Below are 21,719 nucleotides of genomic sequence, written 5' to 3'. Positions count from 1 at the left end.
CTGCACGGTAAAAAGACACGGCTGATCCCTATATAACGGACTCCACGTGGCAGCTTCAAGCAGCCTTCTCCAGAGAATCGGAACTATACACAAATGGGAAACACAAAGATGACACAGTAAGAAAATCGAGCGAATGAAGGGTCGGCCCCGTTACAGAGTGCCAAGGTGATCTACTACAAGGCGGGGGATAGCGACAGATCCCAAGAATTGAAAATGGTATAGAACCGGTGAAGGAAAGAGACAGCAACCCAAGACATCGAGGGGTCCCAAGAATAGAAGGCCAAGAAAAACTGGCTTGGATCCAAGAAATACCTTCCAGAAAAGAGATTAACACCTGTGCAGAAAATCATGGGACATATGTCCAAACTGGATCAAATGGAGCCAATATCCACGAGGTCCCCCAAGAAAAAGATTAAAACGAAGGAGAAAATAAAAGGCCAAAACATGGCTAGAAATGCGCTCTGAATCAGTTGGAACAGTATAAGAGCAGATGTCATGTCACGGATCGTTGGACCAGGGAATCGCAGAGACAATGCACTTTTACACAACCAATCGGGAAGTGCTGGACTGCATGAGGTCTTCGCTCGCCTGCTTCGACAGAGTGCCAGGTTCAGAGTGCTCGTCAAAGCCCGCCGTCTCATGGGCACGTTCATCGTTGTCCTCGACTATCCGGGTAGGGATCTCACTAACCCCATACTGCTGACTCGATCTCTCCGGGAACGTCGAGCTACTGATCATTGACATCGAAGTGCTGGACCGGTTGTGGACTAGGTCCGGTGTTGGAGGAACACTCGAATGGCGGTCGTTCGGGTGCAACGAGTTGTTGTCACCGTCCCCCATCTCGCTACCCGCAGGAGTCAAGAGTCCATCGTGCGTTCTGGGCATCAGGCGGCTACCGGACGGGGTGGTCCGACCGTGGTCATCAATGTCATCCTCTTCCGCATCCTGTGCCAGTTGCAGACCTTCCACGGCGGCGGCGCACTGCTCGCTGATGCTGCGGATAATGTCCGAAATGGCATCGGTCTTGTCGCGCAGGTAGCGATCTGCAACATCAGTAATACTTAAACGCGCGAGACGATTATGCCCTTTACCGATGTTCAGGAGATGTTGCTCCAGATCCGAGCTCGGCTCGCTGCTGGGAGCCTTCACGGGCTCCGTAGCAAACGAGCGCGAGCTGACAGGTTCCCTAGGGGTCTCGACCTCGTCCTCCTTGGTCTCCTCAAAGGTCTCCTTTTCAGCGAGCCCGGACAGTTCGGCAGAGCTGCCAATCGAGCGAACGATATGCTCCATGTGGTGGGTCTGGCCATTGATAAGGCTGCGAAGGTGCAGGACCACCCGCTGCGCATCATCACGCTGCCGAGCTAGAGACGCGTTGCTGTGTTGCAAGGAAGCGAGCTCCTTTTGGTTACGCTTCCGCTCACGCTCCAATTCCTCCGCAATCTCTTGTTGCAGAACCAACGCCTCAAGTGCATCGTCGCGCTGCTTCTCTGTACCAGACAGGCGCAGTGTGAGACGAGCCACATCGTCCTTCTGCTGGTCAATGAGACCAGTGAGACGACGGTTTTCGCGCTTGTGATTCTCAATCTTGACCTTGAGCTCAGAGGTCTCCTTGGTCAATTGTTCGGCGAACGCCTGGAATTTGAGGAACTGTACGAAGTTAGAACGACGTTCACAATCGAAAAAGTCCTCGCAATGACATACCTGTTGCTTCCAAGTCTCCAACTCCTCAACCAAGAAGTTGTTGCGCTTCGTGACCTTGGTCAATTCCGTGTCCATACGACCCTTCAAGTTAATGAAATCTTGCCAGGCCTCCATGGCATCGCGGGAGTATTGGTTTCTCTCGCGGACAATCTCGTTCAGATGTCTCATAGAGACCTTTGTCATCAAAGGCTTCTTGACTGAGCCACCGAAGATAGCCTTCATGCCAGTGTTGCGTCCCTGATCATCCAGTTAGTATACACAGACTATGAGTGGAAAGGAGGGATACTAACCAGCTTCTCGCAGACATGATCCATGACACCCATGATCGCATCTTGGTTCCACCAGGAGGGATCCTGAACACTTTCCACCTCTCCTCGCATGACAATGATCTGACCAGCGGGGATGAGCTTGCCACCTGCGTAGGCGGAGCGGAGATGATTGGGAACCCCGGACGGCGAGACATCGCCATTGAGAGCCTGCGTCAATCGGTTGATGAACTTCGTGCGCTGACCGGGACTCAGGACGCTCGGTGGGCTCGAAGTCAAGACGAAATTCCGGTCGAGATCGATGACCAAAGCATCTGAAGGAGCGTTGAAAAGAGACCGGCACTCGGCGGTGATACCGAGAATGTACGGACCGGGTTCCTGGACCAAGTCCTTGACATGACGGGCATGAACCATAGGCACATAGAGACCGCTCCATTCGTAGATGCGAACGCAGTACCGGATAGTCTCAGCGGCCATTGTGAGCATAGCCGGGTAGTGGCTGACGAAGATGATCCGGCGGGTGGGTGAGACAGCAGCCTCAATGACCCCAACGATATTGGGAATGGACAGACACGTGAACAAGGGCCACATGGAGAAGTTTTGGAAGCCTGTGGGAGACGAGGGAAATTGGTAGCAAAGCGCATAGTCCTTCATGTCAATCCGAACCAGGTCGTTGAGGCGAGGGGCGGGGAAGCTTAGGATGCGCGAGACTTCTTCCGCGTGGAACAAGTTGGTCGCCTTATTCCAGTGAATCCACATGCCACGCAGGTAGTCGCCTAGAAGGTCGTACAGAGGGTAGCGAGACAGGAAGCTCAGACAGTAGGGGATCCAGTAGGTCTCCTCTGGGTTGTCATAGAAATCCTGCTCAGTCTTCTTCCGCAATTCCCGGATGGTTTCGGCGCGTTTATCGTCGGCGCGAGACCAGACCCGCAAAGCAATCCCATAGAGTGTGTGGGAGGAATCTTGTTGCAGGACGAAAGCATGGTGCACGCAGTGAGGCTGGGTCTTGCCGGTGCAAATCTCGACATCGTGGGGGAAACAAGCCTAGATCATGTCAGTAACATGCAACTTCGTTTGACACTATCGGACATAACACAGGGGCGATGACATACTCTCATAGCCGCATGCAAGGACTTAGCGATCTCGTTATCCTGTTCCAAACGGGGGCTGCTCCCGAGGATCTCAGGCAACCAGAACTGACTGACAGCTCCCTTCATGTGGGCGATCTTGCCCTGGGCGGGGGCGGGGGCGCGAACCCATTGAGAGGGCTCGCGACCCACACCGCAGACCATGTAGGCATGGGTGAGAGTCTTGGGGGTCCGTTGGGCGGCGGGTTTCGAGTTCATCTGGGATGGGATTGGTTGAGTGATGCGGGAGTGAAGCGACGAGGTGCGACTGGGGACGACCAGCGAGTTTTCTCCTTGGTCGCGCGTTGAAGGCCGATCGCGGGTAGATGGGCGGGCGTAGGACGCAGGGTCTCTCAGAGACGGGCCCATAATGACGGTCGGGGAGAATGTTTATGTATTTGTGTCGGCAGAGTGACGAATTGGTCCTCGGATATGTGCGAGGTCAATTGGGTGATCCTATTTTTTTGGGGTGTGGCAAGTTTTCTCGAACCACGGATTCTGAGAGATCTGACGGGAATGAGAGGAACAGAACAGAGCAGTCGGATGGGAACAAGGGAATGAAAGCTCGTAATGGAGTAGAGAAGATGACCAAGGACGAGCTGAAGATAGCACTGCTAGCAGTCGGGAATGAAGGTGAAGCCGAAGGAAAGACAACAACCAAACAGGGGGCGAAACAGGCGGATTGGTGATAATAATGTTGTTTGGATGGGGTGGATGGATAAAGAGAGATCGGACAATTCGGTCACAGCTACTGCTCACACACACACACACTCAATTGATGGACATTTCCCAGGTCGGGCGATACAGGCACGTCTTTCAAAGGTCAGACATGTGTGTATGTATGTATTTTATTGAGTGGACTCGAGGCAAGGATTTTTCTCGTCTCTATCCCCTGGGATCGGTTGGTGCGGTGGTGGTGGCGGTGGTTGTTGACACGGAATAGACCTGATCCTCGGGTGAGGGGAAGAGGGAGGGAGGGAGGGAGGAAGAGAGGAAGAGGTAAGAAAAGAGAGAGGGAGGAGGAGGGGATGAGGACGGGAAGAAGGCCGTTAGAAAAGGTTTAAAAAAAGAAAAAGGGAAGACAGAGAAAAATAAATTAACTGGTTTTACGGAGAGAGAGAGAGAAACTCTCTCGAGCAAGAACAAGCGCAAGCTTGTCAATCTTGACCCTGTCTCCGTAGTCTACTCCGTAGTAAACTAAAGTACTAACTAGAGTAGAGTATGAAAGGGGGTTGCAGAAAGTGGAAAAGCCGGTCCTGTTCCTGCGCCGGTGGATTTGCCAACCCACTAAAGCTCTCTAAAGCTCTTTAGTTCCGTGGCACTAATTTTCCCATCTCCACTTCCTCGTGCTTCCCTTTCAGTCATTATTACTGTTCTGGTCAGCCTGGCGGTCAATTGCATCTTCGCAGCACAAAACTACAGCGCTGCTAGTGTGATGTGATGTGCAAGGTGCAAGGTGCAATAAGCAAGATGAAAGTTCTACAAGTATCCATCCATCCATCTTCCTCTTTCCCGATTTTCCGCCGAATTCTATTCTGGACGAGCTGCACGCTGCTGGCCGTTCCTTGCGCCCGTGCGGGCAGAGGAGAAGCTTATAGCTTGGTTGCGCGGAGAGAGATCCCTCGACCGGTTACTCTGACAGTCTGACTTGGCCTGACGAATCCTGGATCACACAGGAGATCAGGTCAGTTTATAGTAGTCTGAATTGCGATTGCATTGGTATGGGAATCAGCCAACAAGAGAACCCCAGGTATCATCGGCCCGAAAGTCTCAACCACGCGACAATGGGGCTTTTTCCGGAAAGAAACCATTGGGACGATGAGGCCAAACCAAACAACCGGAATAATGAAGAACCAGTCAAAACTCAAAACCTGAGCCACGCTGGTTCGGTGAGGAAGATCATAACCAGCATATTCGCAGTATCCACTGTACAAGACATGACCAGAAGAGTCAAGTCGAGGACACCGGATGCACCGAGGTCAGGAAAAGCCATGCCCCCTATCCCGCCCGCGTCTCTGTCAGGGAGGTCAAAAGAGGGGGTGGGAGGGGGTTCCGTCGGTCCCAGGCCAATGAGGGCTTGCTTATCAGGGGAAATTTTGTAGCTTCTGTGCCTGTTACCATTGACAGGTGAGTTCTCGTCTTCTGTCAGCCTGTCTTCCTCTGCAGTATGAACTATACGGGTAGGCATCGAACAGAAGAGATGATCGGTTGAGATCGCGACATATCATCTGGCAGCTTGCAGACGACAGCTAATTAAATGCACACAATTCGGAGGCAGGCTGTCAAAGTCCAGTCCTGTACGGAATAGATAGACGATCGATCAGCCATCCCTGTCTGGGCCAGAGGATGATCGTCATTTCCTTTCATGGTTTGCAGCAGTTCGCCCTCAGACCCATTTTGCGGTAGCCAGCCGCATTGGTCAGCCGAGAACTGCATGGGCAACTTTAATGCATCAAGAACGACAATTTTGACGTTGACTATGACAAGGGCGCGTTGCAACGCACCCGCCACTTTGCCAGCGAGCGGGCATGCTGAATTGAGGATTTTGGCGAGAACAGCGCCATCGCCACCAGTGCAGATGGACCGTCAGCGGCAGTTCTGTCTCGCTTGCTGGCCGCTGGGTCTGCGGGCTCCACCGTTCGAGTCAGTCACATCCAAACCACCGGACTCGGTAAAAGAGCTGGCGCAGCTGCAACTGACAGCTCTGAGATACGCATGTAACATTTACCTGCCAGCGAGTTGACGTTGAAGCAACCCACTATCGGATCGAAAGACCGTGTGCATGCAGATGGTGACAGCGATCGCAGGGTCATGATTGAGGGATCGAACGGTCCGCCCGCGATAATCCGTCGGACACCGCAGATTGATATGATCATCCGATCCGAAGAATGTAGGATAAATACTTAAGTCAAGAACCACAGTGCCAAAAGCTCTTTTGCCTCTAGAAGATGGGTCTCAACAGTACCTGAATAGCAATGAGGCAACGAGAGGCAACTTCGATCTTCGCGAGAAAACACACGCACACAAACACACCGCAATTTCGTTTTACATACAAAATACTCTAGCGATGACAGCGGGGGGTGAAAACTACGAACGGGTCAAATGAAGCGATCCGACCCAGCAGATGGCAGAGACTCGAGAGTCCAGACTGGAGAGCGAAAAGTGTTAGAGAAAGAGAGGCCTTCATCTCAGCAATCCATGGTTCGTGAGCGGGAAGAATCTCCCCCTCTTTCGATTCCCGCTCTCAGAATCGACCCTTGGGATTCGCAACCCCCTGCCACGGATACCGACGTCTGTCATGAATTATCCCATACGCCAAAATATATCCAGGATGCTGTCTCACTACACAGAGAGTCTCCTTGGCACATACAGAGTGAATTGAATTGTTGACCAAACCGAACTAGACCCAAGACAGCAGAACAGTCTTCCTGTCCCATTTTCCGGCCACACTCCTTTTCTAGAAGCCCCAGCGAAGATCTCCTTGCGTCGAGCTCCACCCACGGTCACAAATATACAAGCCGCGAATCACGATTACGAGAGCGAAATCCCACCCGGTTGCAATTCCGCATGGAGCTCCAGGTCCCGCCATAAAAGATGGAGCTCACCTAAGATCACCCGAATGAACTTTTCCCCTTTCCCCGATCAGCCCTGACTGAAACTCGCGTCATGCTCTCGCCGTTCCCCGGGCACTTTGAAACGGACCCTGGTTTATAATCTGGAACCTTGTCGGTGCAGTACTTTTGCACCACTTGGCTCTGTACTCGATTGGAATGCCGACTGCGATCATAAGATAGATAATATTGACGTGCCTTTAGTTTGATGCTCTTCGACCGAATGTACTATGTCTGGTTATATGTTTTTCACAACGCGTAGTGGGACAAGGGCTTCAACACCTATCATCAATTCTATTCTTCAAAAGATCTCTCGACATACAAAGAAACAAACTAGCCCTTCATACTCCTCACATGAAAATACGATATCGTTCTCAAGGTCCTGATCCCGAGCCCTCGGAACAGGGTAAGCTCCTGGTTGTACAAATGCACCCTCCCTCCACGAGACCTTGCACATTTCACAAGACTATAAGCACAGTACAGTATCTGGGCCCTGAGCCATTACCCCCTACCAATTCTACTCGCATCCCCAGCCACTATCGCCCTCTGTACCCCAAAAGTATGATAATAGAGAAACCCACCTTCATGGTGTGCACCTTGAGTAGTAACAACTCCCCCAGATCATCTACCGCACCTAAGTTACCCAGAGCAAGAACCCCATCCAAGCCTTCACGCTCTCCATCCCTCCACAAAGCAAAGCCCTACACCCTTCCCCTCCCCTCCCCCAAGACACCAACATTACTCCGTACCCATCATAAAAACCTTCCCATGCTACACAAGCCACAACCAAAGAACAAAAACGAGTCGAGCTCATGAACCACATGGCCGCAGGAGCCACCCACCCGCACCCCTGCAACCAAGCGCCTACTCCGTAATAGATAAGTTAGTGTGTTTCAGCAACCTACCTAGTCTAATCATCCCAAAATCCCCGTGAAGACTAACTAACCTATAGTCTAGTCGAATGTCAGGATCACTCCGCACAGAGCTAGACTACTGCAAGTACAGTACGTACTAACTAACGCTCCCGAGTCCGAGGTAGGCAAGGTAAGGGAAGCACTGTTTTTTTTCTCTGAGACGATGACAGTAGGCCGGCGCACGCACGCACGCACACAGTTTCACCACGGCGCTCGGGCCCCTCCCCGCGCTGTCGAGTTTCACGGTCTACTAATCCTGTTTGTTGGGCTATCATATATGATTATATGATCTCGACGGTGGGGACGGTGATCTTACGCTCGAGGTGTTGCAGGCAGACCGTTGCGGATGCACTATGCAGGATGCAGATGGGTTGATTTGAGCTATTGGTGGTGTTCCGGGGGGGGGGGGAAGGGATTTCTGCACTCCTTTGGTACTTATGGATGTGTTTTTGTCGCGGTGGATACGGGGAACTGGTACTGGACTGGACTGTAGGTGATTGGATGGGTTACAGGAGACTGATTTGGGGGGTTTCGATTGTTGAAAGACTACCTCATTACCTATACTAGGCAAAGTGCATATTACCTGTAGGCTTAGCTCACTGAAACACATACACCATCCCCGCCCGATCGACACTCACGACCATCCCGTACGGCGCCCGCAGCACGGCGACATCCTGGATGAAGTCCAGGTGGCTCTTCAGGAGTTGCTGCTGCTGGAGACTGATCACTGTGCTTCGTGGAAGTCGCCCGCTGCTGCTGCCCTTCTTGCTCCCAGCACCGCCACTCCCGCCCTTGTTACTGCTGCCCGTGGGGCCGGTGGAGGAAGCAGAGGTGCCATTGGGGATGTGCTCCGTTGTCATCATGAGAGACGGACCAGGCTGGGAGAGCTCGTAGCGTGGTTTCTGCGCGGCCCCGCCGTCCGTGGACACGGCGTCGAGGCCGCTGACTACCGTCGACATGTCCGGGCGCGTGAGATCCCAGAAGCGGATCTTGCGGTCGCAGCCGCCCGAGACAATGAATCCGCACCGAGTGCTGCTGTCGCGCCCGTCGTCGGGGGAGTCGTACCCCACGACAAAGGCACAGATGCCGGCGGGGGCACTGGACGGGGACGGTCCCGAGGGGTGGTCGGCGGGACCCGAGGCCAGTCCTTCCATCGCGAATCGGCTGAGCATGCCTTCCGGTCGGTCGCCTTCCACATGCCAGGCTTCATAGTCTCGGGCACTCAGGTAAGTTGGCCTGGGCCGGTTGTCCGGTGGCACCCCATTGGGGCCGGAGGCGCCCAGCCCCAGTGAATCGGCGCGATATACCTCGCGGCACCGGACTTTCTCAATGTCCCAGACGATGATCTCGTTGCCGTGGGCACCGCTGCCAGACACACAAACCCAGCGCCCACGTCCCTTGGTCGGATGGACCTGAAGCCGGTGAATAGTACCCGAGCCGGAAAGGCCCCAGGCCTTCAACCGCACGCGGAACCGCAGGTCCCAGAGATCGAGGATGCCGTGCGTCGTGCCCATCAAGAGCCAGGTGTGCTTGCGATCACAGCAGAACGTGGTCGGTATCCCGTGATGCACGGGGTTCTGCAGAGAATAGACCGGGAGCATGGTCTTCATATCGAGGGCTAAGACGCGGCATGTGTTGGTGGCAATCAGGAGCGTCGACTGTGCTTCGACGCGGAAGTGCTCCATCCAGACAGCATACTCGACAGTGCCATCCTTAGCCGGGGGCAATTGATACTCGCGCACGAGCTGAAGTTTCCCGTAGCGAACGTTCCCATTGGCGTTGTGATAGTCAACTTTGACCGCATGGATACTACCATCACTTGCCCCAGTGATGAAAGTGTGGGTGTTTTCCACAAATGCCAATGACTTTACCTTCGCTTCGGTGGAATGCCGGTACGTTTGACGAGAACGAGGGGTGAGATTCTTTTCAAGGCGGGTCGTGTCCCAGATCTTTGCAGTGCCATCATCAGAGGCCGTGACGAAGAAGGCATGGTCTGGCGCGACCACTACCCGATTGACAGGTCCATTGTGCTCCCCAAATACCGTCACAAGGCCACCAGTGGGTTTCCACACTTTGCTGGGTTCCTGTCCGCTGGCCTTCATCATCGGCTTTTTGGTATCCACTTCCTTGACATAAGGACCGAGGTCGAAGAAGTCCGTGGGGTAGTTTTCCGCGAAAACCGAATCAAGGAGGCGGAGAACTACCGGGTCGTTACCAGCATAAGAGTGATTTGCATGATACTGCTGTGGGCCACGTTCCAGTGCTGTCCTTGCAGGCAGCGTGGGAGAAGCAACTGTTTGTTCATCTTCGCGTTGCGAAGGAGAATCGACCTTGCCAAAGGCATTCGCGGGGCTTGTGCCCGTTTCGGCGTATGCTTTGGCAAAATCCCTACGATTGAGCAAGCTCATGGCGCTCGACTTTCTCTGTACGCCACTGGCCAGCCTTCTTATAGTAGGATTCTCCGCATCGGTGGGCGTTGATGAGCTATCTTGTCCCGGGCTCTCGCGACCCCCCGAGATTCTTCGTTCGGCGTCCGAACTGGGAGGCGAGGCAGGTCCAGTAGCTCCAGGCGAAGATGCAATTGGCGATGGAACAGGAGAACTCTCAGACCTGATATTGTTCACAGCAATTGGACGTGGGATTGTCAAATGGTCCGTTAGCTGGCTCCTCGAGCGAAGATGTTTCCGGCGGGATTCAGGTCTGTTGTCAATAGACGTTGAGGCATCAAGCAAGGCATCGGTGATTGTATGTGGTCTTCGGTCTTCAGCCTTAGCATTCTCCGCATTCCCGAGGGAATTTGTGCGAGGCCGGGTGTTTTGTGTTTTGTCGAAAAAGACAGTCTGTGGCGTGACTCCATATTGAGTCAAAGTGATGACGCTATTCAAAGGAGAAGTCCCCGTTGCGTTGTCCTTCGACTGGCGGGCGATGACCCTCCAGATGAACTCCTTGAGTGCGAGGAATTTCAATTCGTCCTCCTGGCCCATTCCAATGTTTCTCAGTCGCGCCAGCCACTGTTCATCCTCTTCATTCCTCGGTTGCGTACTCATCGACAAGCTCGAACTCTTTTGACCCCATCTGGGAATAGTACTATCTGTTCCGACGAACGCAAAACTCGCTTCACGGGATGTTGCCTTCCAAAAAAGGCCCTTTTCGACATTTGACGCCCAGACGAATGCAAGTTCATACACATTTCTCGAGAGTGGTCGTTTGACAGCGTCGAGTAGCTCACCCTCAGTGAAATTAACGAGCTTGACTTTCAAGAACGGCTGAACAAGCGGGGTCAAGATAGAGTATTTATCTGCCAGCGAAAGAAATTTGGCTGACGCGATGATGAATTGGACAGCGGCCTCACGGATCCAAGCGTTCGGGTGCACCAGGAATCGGACTACAATATTGATCAGCTCCCAAGTCGTCGAGCGTTGAAAAAGCCCAAGACCAGCCATTGCTGCCAACGACCTGAGTACCCTTTCGACGACGAACTCCTCCGGATCAGTCATCGACTGTACCATTAGCGGCAAAATGTACTGCTCTAAGCTAGTAGTGCCAACGTAAGCTGCAACCCCAATCACTGCCTCGAAGAAGGCACATTTCAGAATCCAATCCCTGTCGTTGAGATAAGTATTTAAATGACTCAGAATCACCTCATTAGTCTTGAGGTTACCGAAGAACACGCAAAGCTCTGACACGGAACCCAAGAAGGCGCGACGAACTGATGCGTCGCTATCAGTTAACATGGCTTTAGTATGTGCCTCGAAGTATTCGAGGAGATCAACCCTCGCAACATCGTAAAGGTTGTGATATGTCGCATCTTCTGTCCATCTGGGCTCTGATCCAACCGGTATCAGGGCTGGAAGACGTGTATCAGAACGCAGGGCTTGGATCATGTCCAAAAACCTCAAGGATGAGTGGGCAAGCGACGCAATACATGATGCGTATGTCGCTCGCACCAGTCGGCTCGGATTGAAACTGGTACTGGGCACAAACGGTTGCAACCTCGGGAAGATATACTCTGAGAACAAGTAGGCATTGACCGGTGAAACAACCTGAACCATTTCCAGGAGCTGAGCGAGGGCACGGATGGCAGCTACCTTGACTCTATCCGTGCGGTCGTTCAGAAGTATCATAATATATGGAAGGATCCTGTCCAATTTGGCCTCATCCGACAATCTCTCGGCGAAGGCAAGCAAAATGTCGCAGGCTTTGATCCTGGCGGATGACTTCGATGTATTACGCAGGTTGGAGACAACGAGGGCCAGGAATATGAGCACTCCGTCATCTCCTTGTGGCTGGGACTTTGTGCCCGTAAGCCCGTAGTGAGGAAGATCTAATTCCACAGGAAATGTATCGCCGGTGAGCTTGGGGCGATTGCGATTTGATCCATCTTTGGTAGTCGCTGGTGAGGCACCAAGGAAGTAGGATATTTTATCGAAGTCAAGGTAGACTCTTTCAATGCGGTCATCGGCCTCTCCTCGACTGGTAGATCCTGCCTCAACCTGTGCCCTACCCGACGATGGATCCGTCATAAGAGACATGTATTGGTGTAGAAAGCTGTAGAAGTATTCGGGGAACGCCTTGTTCTTCCAGAAATTCAGGTACTCTTCCGCGGAATATCTGGACTCAGGATCGAGCTGTATCATATGGAGGATCAAGGCACGGATCTCCGGGTCCTCAATTTTAATCAACTGGCTATGTTCTGGGCTATATTTTCCTTTCCGGTACTTGTAAATCTGACTCAATGTGAAGATAGGAGCCTCTAGAAAAAGTTCGGCGATGACGCAACCAGCACTGAAGATGTCCATAGCCCAGTTGACATGTCGGCTTCCAGGTTCTTCACCGGCTTCGAGAAACCTTTCAGGTGCCAAGTAGCAGGTCCGACGACCGGACGTGTCGAAATAGAATGAGAAATCCGCCGGATTGTCCTCCGGAAGAAACGTGGGTTTGAAGGAGGATGAAAAGTCCGAGAGGTAGAGCCAATTCCAAGACGTGACTAAAACATTCTCGGTTTTGATATCGCCATGGAACACGTCGAGCGAATGACAGTCTCTCAACGCGCATAGGAGTTGAAAGGCAATCCACTTCTTCTCGATCTCCTCGGGAAATGGACGGGTACTGTGCACTGTGGTCAGTTGAGCACACTATCGTGACAAATCTTGAGCAGACATACCTCATCCGGTCATAAAGAGAGCTATGGATGTATTGGCGAACGAGATAACCACCGGTGCTGGTCTCGAGTATCCTCTGATAACTCAAAGCATTGGGTACGTCGGCCAACAGCTTGCGCTCACCTACCGCCGGTGTTAGCACCAGTGCGCATGCGATGCCGCTGATCGTCACTATCGGAACTTACGAAGGATAGCTTTGATATATGGCTCCAGCTTCATACTGGGATAAGGCTTCATTATAACCTTTACGAAAACGAGGCCATTGTGTTGTCTGGCTCGGATACTTTTCATGAACCTGCCACCACCCATGGACTTCTCATACGCCAGGTCCGATAACTCGGGAACATCGATCCCCGCCGAACCCGCGGACAGGGTGGTGAGTGAATAGCCTTGGCCCATGGTGTTGATGCGCCTTCATCTCCCAGATACGGCAGAGCAAGATTGGACCAGTCACATCAAGATTGTTAGAGGTAATTTCAGAGCAGACTGTGAGACGGTAGAGGAAAAGATGCTTTGGCTGAAAGAGAGAGAGCCAGGCCAGGAAGAAAGGCGGTTGGTTGATTGGGTCTGGGTTCATGAGTGGATAAGTTAATGTGAAGCCGCGCCCGACACGGTTGGAGCTCCCATGTTGGTCACATGATTCAAGGAAAGCGGTGAGGCGGTTTCGCTTCGGCTGTACGGAGTACGGAGTACACTGTAGTCTAATCCATCCTACTCAGTAAGTTACTACTTATGGTGCTTGCTTGGATGCGGCTCTTTCTCGAAACTATTGTTATCGCCAAGTTAAATTCTTTTTCCAGAATAGAAGTGGAATGTCTTATTGCTTTAAAGGATTCCCCCTGCCTACCGATGATTCAATCCGTTGACGTGGAGCTGAGATGATCACTCATGGTCGAGTACTCACCTTTCAACAAAAGTGAGGCTCGATCAGCTGTACACCTTCTTGTTGCCTCTAACGGACGAACTAAAAGTCACCAACTCAATAATGCTTTCATCATTGGGCACGGATGGGAGGTGGCTGCAATGGCGTCCCGTAGAGCTTGTTTCGCCGGCGGGTTTATGGCACCAAATGAGCCAATCATGCCGTCGATGCTGAGACTCTCGCCATCCTCCCGGGAACACCTCAGATACTCGGCCACTTATTTAGAACGGTCGCTACACTGCACAGACAAACTCAGTCAACACCATGGACAATAGTCCATCATTCTAACCTTGAAGTGAGCACCTCTTTACATTATCTTCTTCCTCAACAGTTCTCAATTTTTTTTGCCTGACAAGCACTTGTGCTAGAAATAGTACCTCTCCAGGTACAGTACTATCGGTGCCATCCAGTACCTGGCTCCCAGTACCTAGTAAGGTTGACATGCATCCCTGAAGAGTTGTTCACCGACAAATCATTCGCGGACCCTTCGAAAAACTAGCACCTGGACAAGAAAAAAAAATTTCCCGAACGGAAAAAAGCACAAGATTGTATTGAATTATTGAATTTACGCTCTGTCCTCGTCTGCTTCTATCCCTTTTCTTCTCGTTACTTTGACGTGTTGGCTTTCTTGTGTTCAAGGTCACTGTTTCCCGCTTCCTATTTACAACAAGGGTCATCACTAATACTAGTAGTCATTGCCAGGTCGTACAGACTTGAGGGCCACGGGCCTACTTTACTCGACTGATGGCTTCTTTCGGGATGGAGTCCTCCATGGCGTCACTTCCGCCCGTCGATCAAGACCACATTGAGGTTCCTATCATTGATGACAATGAGCCCCTCATCGAGGTCGTACGCAAACTTCAAAAGTAAGTTCTTGCCCCCGCATTCCGTTAGTACTAGTCAGGCTGACTGGCTACTGTCACTTAGCTATATGATACAAGCGGTCTCCGAGGTCTCATATTCTTTTGAAGAATTAAGATTCTCACCTTGCGGACAGAAGCTTAGGTTACTGCTGTACTCATTGGCAGAGAACTCGCACAACCCATGTATCATCTCTGCACTGATGTAAGCATTCCCATGCATGTAGCTGCATGAATCTCAGAGCTGACCTGCTGCAGGATCCTGAAGTGGGAGTTCAACAATGCAGCCGAAAATGACTGGGGTCTGAATGAAGGCCGCGGCTATGCATGCGAATACGTAGCATGGCAGTTTCTCTGTCACATCAATCAGCGCGAGACTATCGAATACTTGCTAGAGGAGCTACCTAGCCCCGTGTATACCTCGATTAGCCTCACCCAGGCAGAGAGAGGCTCATCGGGTTTCGCAGCGGCAGGCGACGAGCAAAGTTTCCAACGGGAAGGAGAACGAACACCCCTCCTTCTGCATTCATCTTCTTCGCTGTACCGATTCTTCGGCGGCAAGAGGCGCGCAGGTAGCGCCTCGGATATAGCAAATTCTGGAAGTAACGTTTCCTCTGCGGACGCGTATGAGCTTATGAAGTACTCCATGTTCTTTGGACTGAGCGCCTTGGAGATAGCAGCAATCGCAGAAGCAAAGAAGTTCCTCAGTCAGAAAGTTGTTCAAAAGGTCATTGATAATATCTGGAACGGGGAGATTGTGTTCTGGGACTCGCTCAGTGTTCATTCCACCAAGAAACCTCAGTTCTTCAACAAAAGGTAGGAGTCCCTTACGCCAGGGAGGGGGAGCATTTCGCAGGTTGCTAAGAGACATACCATATAGGACCGCGGATCCATACTCCCGCTTGAGGGTCCCAGTATACCGCAAAGCCTTTGAGGCTGCATTCTTCGTCTCCTTCCTGTTTCTTTACTATGCTGTCTTGGTGGAGAGAAAGTCCACCGGAATAGGCATCTTCGAAACATTGATGTACATCTGGATTGCTGCTTTTGCCTACGACGAATTCAGCGGCATGACTGATGCGGGGATGGTCTTCTACCAGATGGACTTCTGGAGTGTCTGGAACATAGCCATCATCGGTACCGGTCTTGCCTTCATGATCATAAGTGAGTCATGCTCGGAGATCAGGAATCTGCCTCGTCGCAGTGCCCATTACCCTCAGCTGAGCACAGTCTCTGTGCGACCAGGGTTTTGGTAGGGGCATTTGTATTTTCTCCATTAACTAACTGAACGGGGAATATCAATAGGGGTTATCGGTCTGGCGAAGAAGAGCGATTACATCACTGACCTATCTTTCGATATCCTGTCCCTGGAGGCTTTGTTTCTAGTTCCTCGGTGAGTCCGGAGGCTCCTTGTGCTAGCAAGCTGATACGTGTTTCAGCGGACTCTGACACATGGGAGCTGAACAGGATCTGCTCCCTGGTGAGCTTAAATTCCTATTTTGGAAGTCTGGTATGCCATGCCTGCGGATCATGCATGCTTTTGAGGAGACTGGGCTGACTTCCATGCACAGATCCCGGTTCTCAAGGAGATGGTGCAATTACCCGGCTGTCCCGTAGTTGCAGGCGGCGAGGAAGCTGACGGAAGTCATTCTAGACCAAAGCGTTCTTCCGATTTATCCCTGTGATTGTAGTGTTGTACCTAGGTGGGTAACCCCAAATGACGCATTCGAGAAAGCCTGATGCCAATGCGGCCGGGGATGTTCCTGCAGGGTTCTTGACCACGTTTACCATGCTTGCCCGTGACCGCCTCTCTCTCAGGCAAATGTCATGGATTTTGGTGAAGGTGTTCTTTGGGTATGGCGGTGAAATTCCCTGGTTAGCGACGACTCTTCCCTGGAGCTAACAGTGCGAGGCAGGTCGAACGTGCTGGGCTTCGTGGGTTGTCCCTTGTCTCTTGGATGCTCGAATTTCTGCAAGACTGACGGTGGCTGAAATGATTGGAAACAGGACATCGCTCACGATGTAAGTCTCATGCACTAGCCGGGCGCCATGCAATCTTGATTGGAAGATGGCAAGGATCGCCGGAATCGATTGGCTCTCGAGTGAAGTTTTACTGATGCGCTAATTCTTAGATTTCCCCGATCTTCGGCTACGGTTTGATGTGTGTTGTTCCCGTTCCCTTTTACTGCTGTTGCTGTACTACACCTACTCCGTACTGCGCCACAGACGCCATGGGACGTGCCGGTCGCATACGCCTGCGATCACGTTTGGCGTTTCCCCTGTCGATTTACCCTCTCTATCCTTGATCTCAGTGCCATTTCTGTTCTTGCACAGGTGCATCTGAAGGTGGCGATGCCAACATCAGACATCATAGGGTCGTGGACCTAATGCTCTGAAGGCCCGTTGGTGAGCGCCGGTGTTGCCGGGCCGCCAATAGGACGCAACTTTAGCACGTCAAGCCTCACACCATCTCGGCATCGATGCGAACGACTACGGACCCCATCACTCCCCAATTATAGCTTGGGCATAGTGGCTAACGGACATTGGTTTGCAGGTTAATCTTTGTCTCCATGACCAATTTATTGTTGCTCTCGTCGCTGGTCAGCCTTATGAGCATGAGTCTAGAAGGGGTATGCTGATTGCGCACGGTGGCTGATTTGCGCACTTCCTAATCTGTCAACTGCTAATCGGCACCTTTGCTCCATCTTTCAGGTCATGGCTCATGCGAGAGAAGAGTACCTCTTTCAGTGAGCATTCCATCTGGGCGACATGCAAAAAAAGAAAACGAAAAACAATAACTTACGCTAGTACCAGACTGTCGATCTACGTCTTGGAAAGCAGCAATTCGCGAAGGCTGACCTACTTCATGCCCCCTTTAGTCAGTCCATGGTGATCACTTGAACTTGCACCAGAGGACGAGTCGCTAACAGCAAGACTCGCTACGCTATAGAACCTCATCCCTCTTCTCTGTATCCGGCCCTTGAGGCTCTTCCTGTCTGCAGAGCATATTCGCCGAGTCCGCATCGTGTTGCTCCGAGCAACCCACCTACCGTTTGTTGCACTGATTTGGGCCTATGAATCTAGCCGCCGCTATGTTTCGCGGCGAAATAGTCAGTTTCCACCAACGGCTACGACAGGAGGGAGCAGTCGCCCGACCTCGTCTTTCCAAGCGGGCTTCCCTCCCTCCACGCACCATGCCCCGCTGCAGAGCTCCGCAAGTGAGGGGCAGTTCTCTAGACCTACAAGATCCAAGGAGCGCTCTCACTCGGAGATACGCGGATCATTTCCAGGGCAGGCTGGACCGGTTGACATTCCGGATATGGTCGATGAAATAGAGAGATTGCGAGTTCAAGTGGAACGAGTGGCTACAACCGTGGCCTTTCTCCATCGAACTCATTAACAAACGCTAAGTTAGCCCTTCCCAGCTGGCGAGGGGCTAGGCTAGAACATGGAGACGGTTGTGCCGTAGGCCTGTTAGGCACACGCACTCGCCGCAGGGCCGGCTTCATAGCCTAAGCTTTAGCGCGAGCACCGGCCAGCGACCAACTCGAAAATGGCTTACGTTCTTGAGCTTCGAAGCCTTCACTCGCACGCAGAGATTTGTTGTATTGCCTAGATGGTCCCATTAACAAGATACACTTTCTGAAGATGATTGTACATAGTTGATCAAATGCCTTTTGTTCTTTGCGCGGCTCAAATGTCTTTGTGTGACAACCTCACTCTGGTGCATTCTTGCATTTCCTGTTCCCTTTAGTCTGGCTGTCGATGCTACTTTGGTCCATGTACAGTACAGTAGGTGGTGCTCTTGGGATGATAAGACACTTCTAGACCTTCAGATGCCTTCCATTGCTCGGGAGAGTTAGCACTACAGTTAGGTCGTAAACACGGCACTTTTTAGGTAAATGCAGAGGTTGTTCTTGTAGTTAAGTCTTTGCATTAGTCACAGAGGGCTAGGAATTCGATACAACTTGATACAATTTCTTACAATTTTTTACTCGATTTAGAAATAATCATACTGGATGATTACAATAACAATAATAACAATGGGACCATGCCATTTTGCCCAGTTCCAAGGTTGGTAGGAGGATGGCCCGGGATTAGGGCCGGGCGCCCCTCATTGCCCTGGTTCAGACACCCCTAAAACTGTACCCGGACCGGGGGGTGGGGGGGAAGAGGAGAGGGTCACGGGTAACTGAGAACCCCCCCCCTCCCCTTCTCCCCTTCTAACTACGTATTCTTCCCTCCTCAATCATCTCTCTCCCTCTCTCTCCGCTAAACTGAACTTCTTCTTCAACGAAGATAAGCCAGCCTTCAACATGAATCTTCATCTACAACTATATCCCCCAACAACACCTGGGCTACGCTCCTGTCACCAACATTACTCCTCTGCTACGTGACTGTGATTCTGGATTTTAATTCCTGTCCTCTCGTTTCCTCAGCCATGGGGGCAGTGTTTGTCAATCATACCTGGCGACACGCACTGTTGCGTTGCCAAGCAAGGTACCAGACTGTCGGGTCCCAGCTATTCCTTTTCCATCCGCAGCAAAAAGACTGAGAATGAATCAGACGAAAGGGAAAAAGAAAAAAAAGAAAAGAAAAGAAAAGAAAATCGCGCCCGACCAGTCTTGCTATTGGGAAAAGCAGCGGTCCCATTCAATAATTATGATGCAGGCGCTGCTGATGCTCGTCGTTCTCCAGCAGTCCTGGGTGGAACAGGCAATCCAATCTCTTCCCCCCTCTCTCCCTTTCCCCCGTCTAAAGACTGGGGTTGATTCCGTTTCCCTCTTTTCCCCCCTCCTCTTGTTCAAGCGCCGTCGGCTGCCGTTTGTACTCCTCTTCCCCTCTATCCGCTGTCAAGTGCGTGTCGGGTCCCCATTACCGTCGATTCCATTCAGACCAACTGCCACACCCTCACAGCGGTGTTATCCGATGTCATTCGAATCATGCATCGCTCTTCCCCACCCACACCTCTTTTTTTTTGTTCTTTTTAGCCCAGGGTAAAAAGAGTGACTGGCAACTTGGCCTGATCACATCCTTCCGGCGCTAATTAATTGTGCATAATATCTAATTGTCGCGCCTATATGGATGCTGCAGACCAGAGGCTGCAGTCCACTTGGTTCGGCCCTACCCAGCTAGGCCTTGCACACCCCCTTCGCGTCAAGTCCCTCCTCACCCATGCAAGACTGTCTCCTCAAGTCTGCCTTGCCTGACGAGGCGTCGGTTTTCTTGCTTCTATCTCACTCTTCTGTGCCTCATGCGGCGGATGCTGTACTCCAATTGTCATATGGCAATCTAGTCGTCATTACTTTCAGCCGCTTTTTGTCGTGCGCCACTATTGCGATCGCACAGCAGCGTTGCTACCGGGTCACTTTGACTCTCTAATTTTTTTTATATAATTCTTCTCACTGTCACAGCTCAGTCACACCTCACGCATTGTTCAGTCACTTGTTGATCGTCCTTGGCTTTGATCAAGACGCTGTGAAAGATATAATAGCTTCAGCATCCTTCCCACCTTGGTTCATAATTCTCTTGCCCGTGTCTCCATCATCTCTCGTCACGTTTTTCAAGACCCCCGGCTGCTTCTTCAACAACCATGAACTTCACACCTTTTTCATACCCGTCACCTTCGCCCTTTGCTAGCTCAGCATCGGATGACCACTCGATCCTAGATGCCACTTCAGCTTATGCGTCCTCCATGTATGCGACTTCCTTCGATATGCAAAACACTCAACAGCTGGCTGGCTTGGGCATATCACACTTCGGCATGGAAAGTACTGCGTCTGAGACCGACCTGTATGCGCATCCAGAACCTCCTACCTTGTCAGCCAACGCTTGGTCGAATACAACATTCAGTTCCGAGAACTTCCTCCAACCCCCTCCAGAATACAGGCTCTACTCTTCAACAACCATCTTTGAACCGCTTAGTGGTGTCATGGAAGCCGCTCCCTCCCCGGCAAGCTTCTATAGCTCACATACCTTAAGTTCGTCGCCGAGTTATGGCTCGAGTACCGAGACCGAGGGCCACCGCGAAGTTGCGCCGGATGACGGGTCATCCGTATGGCCTCGTACGCCGACTTCTGACTGTCCGAATATGCCAGCGGACTATGCCATGAAGGAGGACTCGCATGGGTTGCAGGGCCCGCCTGTGCACCAAGGTTCGGCTTCCAATGCATCTGCTGCTGCACTTTCCCAGATGCCACCTATGCCTCTTAGCGACACAAGCACCGGGCTACAATGGCCTCCCATCGATAGTCGCAGCAACTCAGCCGGTTTGGTTTCCGACCAAGAAAATGCACTCGAACGAATCCCCTGCGAAGTAATCTCAAGGTGGATCGAGGAGGTGGTCAGAACTCCCGGTGAAGAGTTAAAGATACCACCTGCGAGTGGCCTGAAGTGCAGTGTGTGCGGATTCCGGTTCACTCGACGCTCGAATTGCCGGGAGCACGAGAAGAGGCATGACCCTAAGCTGAGGAAGTCTTTCCCATGTGATATTTGTGGAAAGACATATGGGCGGAACACTGACCTTCGGAGACATGTGCAGAGCGTAAGTGGCAAATCTTGATCTACAAGGTCCAGTTTCTGACAGTCGCAGGCCCACGTTCAGGAGCGTAAACATTACTGCGACCAGTGCGGGCAGTATTACAGCCGACAGGATACGCTTAATAGGTATGCTGACAACTTTCCATGCCAGTGAGCTCGACATGCTCAAATGCTGACACTGGGATAGACACAAGCTAGACGGATGCCCTCGGAAGATGCGAAAGTGCCACGCTTCGTAGAGGGTTTTAAGATCAGCCTGATACGGCATTCGTGGATTTGTTTTTCACCGGATGATTCATCGCCACGAATGGCCACCAGCATCGGTGGTATTTCTTTGACCAGCAGTGAGAGAAGACCCAACCGCTGCACAAGTTTTGGAACCGGTCAAGCCCTGCGTTGACCGCAAGCATGACGACCACATGTTTTGACACGCCTGTATGATTTCTTGGGAGGTTACCGTCGATACTAGCACATCGCATTCTGGGAGGATTTTGTTTATATCTACACGTTTGTTGCAAGGAGGTCATCTGTTTTCATGTTTGTCTCTTTACTTTCCATGTCAATTGTTCTTGTTTTGGTTTTGCCGTCTGGGGAGGTTCTTGCGTTGGCATTTGGTCTA

General features: G+C 51.8%; 7 protein-coding genes across 7 annotated transcripts; 5 read left to right on the top strand and 2 right to left on the bottom strand.

The window, feature by feature from the left end:
* Nucleotides 1-445: 445 nt before the first annotated feature.
* Nucleotides 446-3,625, bottom strand: BO66DRAFT_239904 (DENN (AEX-3) domain protein). Its single transcript, XM_025642850.1, has 4 exons — nt 3,080-3,625; nt 1,992-3,011; nt 1,702-1,938; nt 446-1,647 (listed from the first exon to the last, which is right to left on the bottom strand). Exons 1-4 carry the CDS (start codon nt 3,461-3,463, stop codon nt 541-543), a joined length of 2,748 nt encoding a protein of 915 aa, XP_025507134.1. The 5' UTR covers nt 3,464-3,625; the 3' UTR covers nt 446-540.
* A 4,522-nt stretch (nt 3,626-8,147) lies between these two features.
* Nucleotides 8,148-13,345, bottom strand: BO66DRAFT_368038 (ubiquitin-binding serine/threonine protein kinase VPS15). The gene is made up of 3 exons (XM_025645316.1): nt 12,967-13,345; nt 12,784-12,904; nt 8,148-12,728 (listed from the first exon to the last, which is right to left on the bottom strand). The coding sequence occupies exons 1-3, from the start codon at nt 13,178-13,180 to the stop codon at nt 8,216-8,218; spliced, it is 4,848 nt and encodes a 1,615-aa protein (XP_025507133.1). The 5' UTR covers nt 13,181-13,345; the 3' UTR covers nt 8,148-8,215.
* Nucleotides 13,346-14,172: 827 nt separating this feature from the next.
* On the top strand, nt 14,173-16,896 carry BO66DRAFT_239780 (uncharacterized protein). The gene is made up of 12 exons (XM_025642849.1): nt 14,173-14,342; nt 14,396-14,569; nt 14,631-14,768; nt 14,822-15,379; nt 15,444-15,724; nt 15,866-15,953; nt 16,028-16,070; nt 16,132-16,152; nt 16,215-16,263; nt 16,330-16,414; nt 16,477-16,582; nt 16,693-16,896. Exons 2-11 carry the CDS (start codon nt 14,448-14,450, stop codon nt 16,550-16,552), a joined length of 1,461 nt encoding a protein of 486 aa, XP_025507132.1. The 5' UTR covers nt 14,173-14,342; nt 14,396-14,447; the 3' UTR covers nt 16,553-16,582; nt 16,693-16,896.
* On the top strand, nt 16,428-18,144 carry BO66DRAFT_239677 (uncharacterized protein). The gene is made up of 6 exons (XM_025642848.1): nt 16,428-16,582; nt 16,693-16,721; nt 17,115-17,190; nt 17,273-17,307; nt 17,375-17,438; nt 17,511-18,144. Coding segments are annotated over exons 2-6 (627 nt in total). The 5' UTR covers nt 16,428-16,582; nt 16,693-16,719; the 3' UTR covers nt 17,961-18,144.
* An 893-nt stretch (nt 18,145-19,037) lies between these two features.
* BO66DRAFT_239569 (uncharacterized protein) lies at nt 19,038-19,648 on the top strand. Its single transcript, XM_025642846.1, has one exon. The coding sequence runs from the start codon at nt 19,118-19,120 to the stop codon at nt 19,559-19,561; it is 444 nt and encodes a 147-aa protein (XP_025507130.1). The 5' UTR covers nt 19,038-19,117; the 3' UTR covers nt 19,562-19,648.
* On the top strand, nt 19,649-20,048 carry BO66DRAFT_239570 (uncharacterized protein). Its single transcript, XM_025642847.1, has one exon. It carries the CDS (start codon nt 19,736-19,738, stop codon nt 19,940-19,942), a length of 207 nt encoding a protein of 68 aa, XP_025507129.1. The 5' UTR covers nt 19,649-19,735; the 3' UTR covers nt 19,943-20,048.
* A 105-nt stretch (nt 20,049-20,153) lies between these two features.
* On the top strand, nt 20,154-21,339 carry BO66DRAFT_435730 (putative C2H2 finger domain protein (Ezf); the record flags this gene model as incomplete). The annotated part of the gene is made up of 3 exons (XM_025650872.1): nt 20,154-21,104; nt 21,153-21,226; nt 21,288-21,339. The coding sequence occupies 3 exons, from the start codon at nt 20,154-20,156 to the stop codon at nt 21,337-21,339; spliced, it is 1,077 nt and encodes a 358-aa protein (XP_025507128.1).
* Nucleotides 21,340-21,719: the final 380 nt, after the last annotated feature.

This window comes from Aspergillus aculeatinus (genome assembly GCF_003184765.1).
Source record: "Aspergillus aculeatinus CBS 121060 unplaced genomic scaffold BO66scaffold_8, whole genome shotgun sequence".
In the NCBI taxonomy this organism is placed as follows: domain Eukaryota; kingdom Fungi; phylum Ascomycota; class Eurotiomycetes; order Eurotiales; family Aspergillaceae; genus Aspergillus; species Aspergillus aculeatinus.
Note: the sequence above shows the minus strand (reverse complement) of the source record. Positions and strands in the feature narration are given on the sequence as shown.

Bases quoted from the DNA above. Each gene is read 5' to 3' on its own strand.
- BO66DRAFT_239904 (XM_025642850.1), bottom strand. From the start codon at position 3,463: ATGGGCCCGTCTCTGAGAGACCCTGCGTCCTACGCCCGCCCATCTACC. The intron at 3,012-3,079 runs GTATGTCATCGC...GACATGATCTAG, and splicing joins CCTTGCATGCGGCTATGAGA to GCTTGTTTCCCCCACGATGT. The intron at 1,939-1,991 runs GTTAGTATCCCT...CTGGATGATCAG, and splicing joins ATCATGTCTGCGAGAAGCTG to GGACGCAACACTGGCATGAA.
- BO66DRAFT_368038 (XM_025645316.1), bottom strand. From the start codon at position 13,180: ATGGGCCAAGGCTATTCACTCACCACCCTGTCCGCGGGTTCGGCGGGG. The intron at 12,905-12,966 runs GTAAGTTCCGAT...CACCGGCGGTAG, and splicing joins ATATATCAAAGCTATCCTTC to GTGAGCGCAAGCTGTTGGCC. The intron at 12,729-12,783 runs GTATGTCTGCTC...CACAGTGCACAG, and splicing joins TCTCTTTATGACCGGATGAG to TACCCGTCCATTTCCCGAGG.
- BO66DRAFT_239780 (XM_025642849.1), top strand. From the start codon at position 14,448: ATGGCTTCTTTCGGGATGGAGTCCTCCATGGCGTCACTTCCGCCCGTC. The intron at 16,153-16,214 runs GTGCAATTACCC...AAGTCATTCTAG, and splicing joins TCCCGGTTCTCAAGGAGATG to ACCAAAGCGTTCTTCCGATT. The intron at 16,415-16,476 runs GTATGGCGGTGA...AGTGCGAGGCAG, and splicing joins TTGGTGAAGGTGTTCTTTGG to GTCGAACGTGCTGGGCTTCG.
- BO66DRAFT_239677 (XM_025642848.1), top strand. The intron at 17,308-17,374 runs GTGAGCATTCCA...CGCTAGTACCAG, and splicing joins AGAGAAGAGTACCTCTTTCA to ACTGTCGATCTACGTCTTGG. The intron at 17,439-17,510 runs GTCAGTCCATGG...GCTACGCTATAG, and splicing joins CCTACTTCATGCCCCCTTTA to AACCTCATCCCTCTTCTCTG.
- BO66DRAFT_239569 (XM_025642846.1), top strand. From the start codon at position 19,118: ATGAATCAGACGAAAGGGAAAAAGAAAAAAAAGAAAAGAAAAGAAAAG.
- BO66DRAFT_239570 (XM_025642847.1), top strand. From the start codon at position 19,736: ATGCAAGACTGTCTCCTCAAGTCTGCCTTGCCTGACGAGGCGTCGGTT.